The sequence below is a fragment of the Galeopterus variegatus genome, unplaced genomic scaffold (genome assembly GCF_000696425.1).
Source record: "Galeopterus variegatus unplaced genomic scaffold, G_variegatus-3.0.2 Scaffold5630, whole genome shotgun sequence".
In the NCBI taxonomy this organism is placed as follows: Eukaryota; Metazoa; Chordata; class Mammalia; order Dermoptera; family Cynocephalidae; genus Galeopterus; species Galeopterus variegatus.
The window spans coordinates 127008-133566 of NW_007731741.1; the positions used below are offsets into that span (position 1 = coordinate 127008).

Sequence of the window (6559 nt, forward strand, 5' to 3'; positions counted from 1 at the left end):
CCCTGGCTTTCCCCCCAGCAGGCCATCTACACAGACTGGGCCCCCCCCCCCCCAGGGAGCCAGCTCATCCCCACCTAGAAGGGGAAGAGTCTTGATGCCCCAAGATGTCTTGTTTCTATGAGCTTTACTTCTCCCTGGGCCTCGGCGACACAAACCGAGTCATTTTTTTCACTTGGCCTTGATGGTTTTGAAACGGGTCTTTTCAAGTTCTAACAGCCAAAGAACATTAGAAACTATACTCTGTATTTTTTTTAATACCTTAAGATAATAATAAGTTCTTCCTCTCTAAAGGTGATGTTTAATTAAATCTTCTGGCCATTTTGGCTGTTTTCATATTTTTCAGGAAAACTTCCCAAATCAAGAAGTAAAACACTCTTCAGACATTAACCACCCATTCCATCTCGATCCTAGGAAGTGTCACCTGCTTTAGAACATCATGGGTCAAGGAAAGTTGAAAAGTTATTGAAGAATGGCATAATTAAGAGTTAGTTTTAGCCTTACCATTTAGTAGCTGGGTGGCCTTGGGCAAGCACAACCTCTCTCAGCCTCAATGTTTTCCATCTGAAAAATGGGTGCAATACTACTCTTAAGGTTGCTGGGTAGATAGGAAGTCCTTGTGCCCAGGAGGGGTCTGAGAGATGTCCCTTCCCTCCTCCAGGCCAAGAGCAGCTTTCCTCTTTCCATGCTTCTCAAGATGTCAGTAGCCTGGGCCCTCCCAACCCCCACCACATAGCTAGCTCTTCTCCAAAGTCTGATCCTTTCTATTTTCCTTAGGTCGCAAAGCCCAGCGCTGAGATGTAATTGTGTGTGAGAGTGACAGGGAATGGATCTGGTTTCTTTGAAAATGGCTTCTTTGCTAAAACCACAACCTCAGATCTGATACTGAAAGAATCCGCTGGCAACGGCCCCTGTCAAAACAATTTGGAGATATCCAGGGGCCATCCTCCAGGGCTGGCAGCCGGCCCCCAAGCTGAGCCTCACTCTTGAATTCCCGACAGGCTCAGGGGCTGGCCCCCAAGACTCCACCCCATGGCCCATTCCTCCTTGCAGAGGGGGCCCGGGAGAAGGGCTTGGCATTCGGAAGCGAAATTCTCTCTCTCCTGCCCCCCCCCACCTCTGCAGAAACCACACTCATACACACACACACACCCCAATTTTCAGAAAGCGCTTGGCACTGCACACCCCTTCCTGGGCTGGACAGAGCTGCCAGAGCAGGATCTGCCCGGCCAAGGCCGCCGTCTTCTTTCCCAGCCCCCTCCCTTTCCTCCTCCCAAGTCAAGGTTTTGTCAGGAGTTTCAGGGGCAGTGACTGGTGGAGAGGGGGGCCACAGACATCCTGACTGCTGCCAAGTCCCTTTCTTTCCCCCACAGTGTGTTTTATAAGCGGCATGTAGTTTATTCTTTTCCTAAACACCCCGATAGGGTGCAGGGCCCGGAGTTGCCATAGAAACACCTTTTAACTCCTCCTCACCCAGAAGGCTGTGCCAGTCCCCAGGGCTTTGGGGAAGAAAAGCAAAATGCGACACCTGTGGATGAGGAGGGTGGAGAGCGAAGGCCATGGGGGAAGCCCTTGGAGAGGGCCAAGCCGGCCACGCTGTGCCCTTCGTGGGGCAACATGGCACCCAGCCATGAAGCAAAAACAACCAGGAAGGTTCTGGAAGAGGAAATTGGTAGGCTGGCTTGAGCACCTCTAGTGGGCTACAGTGTTGATTGGTGGGGTTGTGGGGGGTCCAAGGGGACGGGGAGCTCCTACACATTTTCTTCAGGAAGAGAATGGGCAGAGCTTCCACCCGGACTGGAGACCAGAAAGGCTCCGAGCAGGGAAAATTGGGAGCCACCTACTGGACGCCAGCAGGGTGCTCCGTAAGGCAAGCAGGAGGTCAACAAGCAAGCAGCCCACACCCACACCTCCCATTTTTAAAAGCATTATCTCATCCCTGCCTAGTGCAGTGCACCAAACCGAGGCAGAACAATTTAGGATCCGAGCCAGAGCATCGAAGATTTTTCCTTTCTTTTTTATTTTTGCTACCACCATAGTTCTGATCTTTTGGGTACTTCCTGGTAACTTAGCTTCTGTTTGGGCAGTTTATCTGGGGAGCGGAGAACTATTTCTTGAATAAATCTAGAGAAATTAGAAGAAACTTTCTGGACCAGTCCAGACCCACAGCAGGAAACTTAAATGGAAATCGAAGCAGTAAACTGAGTCGAGGAGGGCCCCCATTGGAAGGAGGATCTACTCACTCCTGTTTCCACCTTTCCCTGGTGAACTTCCAGGGTAGCAACCCCAAAGCAAAGGGCAAGGGGGAGGGATGAGGTCCTCCTGCCCACACACACCAAAACACCCAAGTGAACACACCTAACCCATTCTCAAGCAGAGGAGGACTTAGGCTATAAGTCTGCATAGGCTGCTTCCACCTGCTAGCCTCCTGGTCCCCTGTGTGTGCTCCTGGCTGAGCTCAACCAGAACTCCGCAGCAGCAGCAACTCCCAACACTCCTCAAGTGGGAATGTCACCAACCGGGTTGAGGAGGGAAACGCCAAGTGGAATTTGGGTGGGGGCAGCCAGGGGAGGAGGAAGAACATCATCCCGGCCTTGGGCAGCCCAAAAGGATCCTTCCAAGCAATTCACAAACCCAGGGCCAGCCAGGTTCCCCTGGGAGAGGAAAGGGTGTGCCATGTGGGCCCCAGGAAACCTCTAACAAGGGTGACCCCAGGTCGCACAAACACCTTCAGCTGCCAACTGGACTGACCTTCTGGTCACCACAGCCGCCTCTCTGACTTCTCCTAGGCTTGGCCTGGCCCACTAGCGCCCCTCCCAACCTCGGCTGCCTCCCACCCAGGCTCCTGCCTCCTCCCCTCCTCTCCGCCACACACTTGTGGAGTCCCTCACCCGAGACCCAGTGGAAAATTTCCTTCTCCTTTATGACCGCACTTAAAACACACACTCTCCATTCTTCACCTTTGAATCGACACAGGCAGAGGGTGGCTAGACTGTGTCCCACCCCACTGCCCAGCACGCACGCGCGCGCACACACACACACACACAGCAGGCCACTGGACTTGCAAGCTTCACGAGCTGGAAAGGAAGGGAGAGATGTTTTCCAGCTGCTACTCCACCTCTGGCTATCCAAACACAAGTGTCCCGAACACTCCCAAGCAATTTCTCCCAGGACACTTTCAAGGCCTTGGATAAAAATTGGCTCTACTTCTTACTGGGTCCCTCTAATGAAGATGCTAAGTCCAGTTTGGAATTGTCACCATGATATAACCCTTGGCATCTTTGTTCTTCTGGTGACAAATCTATTTTCCAGTGCTCATTCTCTCCCTCCCTACACACATTTAAAAAAAAAAAAATAGCCTTCCTGTGAATTTTCACAGCTATGTGATAAGTGATCCCTCGAACACCCACCTCCTGCTTGCTATCAACACTCTCAAATACAGTTCCTCCAGGGGGAGGGTCAACTAAAAAAAAAAAAATAGCCTTCCTGTGAATTTTCACAGCTATGTGATAAGTGATCCCTCGCACACCCACCTCCTGCTTGCTATCAACACTCTCAAATACAGTTCCTCCAGGGGGAGGGTCAACTCTGCAGCTTTCTCCTCACTTTTACCCCTAAGTCCACCAAAATTTGGCAGTCCAAGAAGCTCAGTTAGCACTCTCCTGGGAAGGCTGAGGCTGGGTTGGGTACCAAAATTTGGCAGTCCAAGAAGCTCAGTTAGCACTCTCCTGGGAAGGCTGAGGCTGGGTTGGGTACCAAAATTTGGCAGTCCAAGAAGCTCAGTTAGCACTCTCCTGGGAAGGCTGAGGCTGGGTTGGGTACCAAAATTTGGCAGTCCAAGAAGCTCAGTTAGCACTCTCCTGGGAAGGCTGAGGCTGGGTTGGGTACCAAAATTTGGCAGTCCAAGAAGCTCAGTTAGCACTCTCCTGGGAAGGCTGAGGCTGGGTTGGGTCTCAATTTCAGAATGAACTTCATGAGCGCAGGAAATAATGCACACCCAGAATACGCCAAGTTTCTCCTGCAACTTTCTGTGCACATGGCTGGCAACTTTTTTTTTAACTATTCAACATCCCAGCACTTTAGTGTGCATTCCAAATTCTAGGAACCCTCTCCCCCGGCCTTTCTTCTTTCAGTTGTGCACGGAGAAATTTTCCAGATGTCAAAAGGACCGGTAAGGACCTCACGCCCTAAAAGGAGAGCCAAGGCTGCAGGGGCTTCGCTCAGCCACTGTGGGGTTTCCTCTGCAGGGCATCGTCCCCCTCGGCTATGCCAGAGCCCAGAGCCCCGGCCTGAGGAAAGTACGTCTCGTCAGCCCGTCCCAAGCACATCTGCCCCTCTCCCGGGACAGAGACAAGGAGCAGCGCCGCAGTCCCGGCTGCAGCGCGGGGCGGGCGGGGGCACCAGGCGCGCTTACCGATGTCGGAGTTGCAGAAGGCGTCCTGGGGGTGGCTGGGCGAGCATGTGCACGCCTCGGCGCCCCAGTCCCCCAGGCTCCAGCTGCCCAGGAGCACGACGAGCCCGAGCCAGGGAGTCATTGCCGCCGCTGCCGCTGCCGCCGCCGCTCTGGGGCCGCTGCTCGCCTCTCCAAAGTTGCGCGCGCTGCGCCGGCGGGGCTGCTGCAGCCCGAGCTCGTCCTCCCGGCCGTGCGAGGCAACTTCGGCCTCCGGCGCGCCGCCCTCCGAGTGCCCAGCCGGACGGGATGGGGCGCGGCGAGGCTGCCCGGGCGCTGGCGCACCGCTCCGCGGAGGGGCGAAGGAACGGGAGCAGGAGCCGGAGCGGAGCCGGAGGAGGAGCAGCCGTCCGAGCACCCGCCGCCTGCCCGCCGCCCGCTGCACGCCGCTGCTGGGGCTGCCCGGAGATATAGCGCGGGTCCCCGGGGGACCCCTCCCGGCCGGAGCCCGGGCCCGCCCCCGCCGACCAATCGCAGAGCCGCATGACCTCATCGGCCCTCCTTAAATTTTATTTATATTATTCCAACCTCCCCCAAAAAAGTGTCTTGGGAGAAAAAAGTGAAAAAAAAAAAAAAAAAACTCCTTTTTCCCCTTTATACATTTTAGCCATACAGAAGGAAAACCAGCAGATCCTTATAGGGAATAGTACGGCCGTGGGCACGCGAGTGGGTGGGCTGGGCGCGCCCCGGACCCGCGCCCCCGGCCTGGCCCCCAGAGCGGCCCCTTCCGTCCCCCCTCGCGCCTGCACCCTCGCCTCACGCCCACCCCGATCTCTGGGCACCTCGGACCCAAAGCAGGATTAACTGCCACCCACCCACCCAGCACAACCCCTTCCACAAGTCATAGGTGGCCCCGGCTCTGGAGACCTTGATTACGCCTGGTGGAAAGTCTAGGAGAAAATGCTACCCCTCCACCTTCTCTGGGGAGAGCAGCCCCAGAGGGGAAAGACCCAGACAGACTTATCTTTTCTTCTGTCTCTTGCTCTTACTTTCCTGGGTATGGAGAAGCCATCTGCCCTTTGAAGCTGGCTCTAGTAGAGGGTTGTTTTCCTGGGCTCGCTAGGAGAAAAGGAGGTTGTGAATTCATTCAGCAAACACTGGTCCCGAGGCTGGGGTAAGCAAGACAGAGTCCTTGCTCCTGTGGAAAGTCGTGATTACATAGGGTAATTTTCTATGGTGCTAGTGCTATGAAGAAAACAAAACAGAGTGATGGGTTAGAAATGACTGGGGAGAAAATGCTTTGTGTGGGATAGTAAGAGAAGGGCTCTCTGAGGTGACGTCCTGGCTGAGAAGTGACAAGGGGAAGGATCAGCCCCCGTCAACCTGCAGGGGAGGGCACCGGGCCGGGAGAGCAGCAGGTGCAAAGGCCCTGAACTTATCTGGAGAACAGAAAGCAGAAAAGTCAGGAGGAAGTGGTAACCGTGCCCGTGGCAGACAGGTCTTCATCCTTCAGCAAGGAGTTTTGGGATGAACTCATCCAAAACTGGGATAAAACCAGATCCTGGAGAACTATCCAGACTCCTAGATGACTAGTTATAATGGATGATGGTGAATAATGAATGCAACCACTATCTTTATTATTAACATTTTGATTCTGCTTTCTGTTTTTAAAAGCAGGGCTCCACACCTCACCTCATTCTATGTCACAAAAATCCTTCTAGATAGGAAAAACAAGCTCAGGTGTCACAAAACGGACACAGAAAGGTGGGGTGATTGGCAACCAGCCAGGAACTCAATTCACACATTTCCACCAACTCTTCTTAAGAAGCTTTTATTTCACTGAACTTCAGCAGCACTTAGATGTAAGTGTGCAAATGTTTTTTGCAGCTGGGATCATCCGTCTTTCTATACCTTTGTGTCTCTCTCTCCCTTTCTCTCCCACTTCACCCTGTGTAGAAGGAGGCTTGGAGCACATAAGGAATGGGAGAAATGCAAGTTCAGCCTTTTTCTCAGAAACTCCTCTGTTTACACCTCCAAGAAGTGACAATGGGTTGGCAGAAGGAGAAAATTTTGTGGGAGATGGTATTTCCAAGAACATCTTAAAAACTCCTTTTTCGGGCCGGCCCGGTGGCGCACTGGATAGTGCGCCGCTTGGGAAGCACGGCGGCGCTC

General features: G+C 53.6%; 1 protein-coding gene across 1 annotated transcript in view; it reads right to left on the bottom strand.

Annotated features, from left to right (window-relative positions):
• The window catches only part of TIMP3 (TIMP metallopeptidase inhibitor 3), a 65834-nt gene extending 61012 nt beyond the window's left edge, over window positions 1-4822 (bottom strand). The window contains exon 1 of the mRNA XM_008589742.1: window positions 4412-4822. Within this exon, the coding sequence (XP_008587964.1) occupies window positions 4412-4532 (121 nt within the window). The 5' untranslated portion in view covers window positions 4533-4822. The remainder of the gene's footprint in view (window positions 1-4411) is intronic.
• Window positions 4823-6559: the final 1737 nt, after the last annotated feature.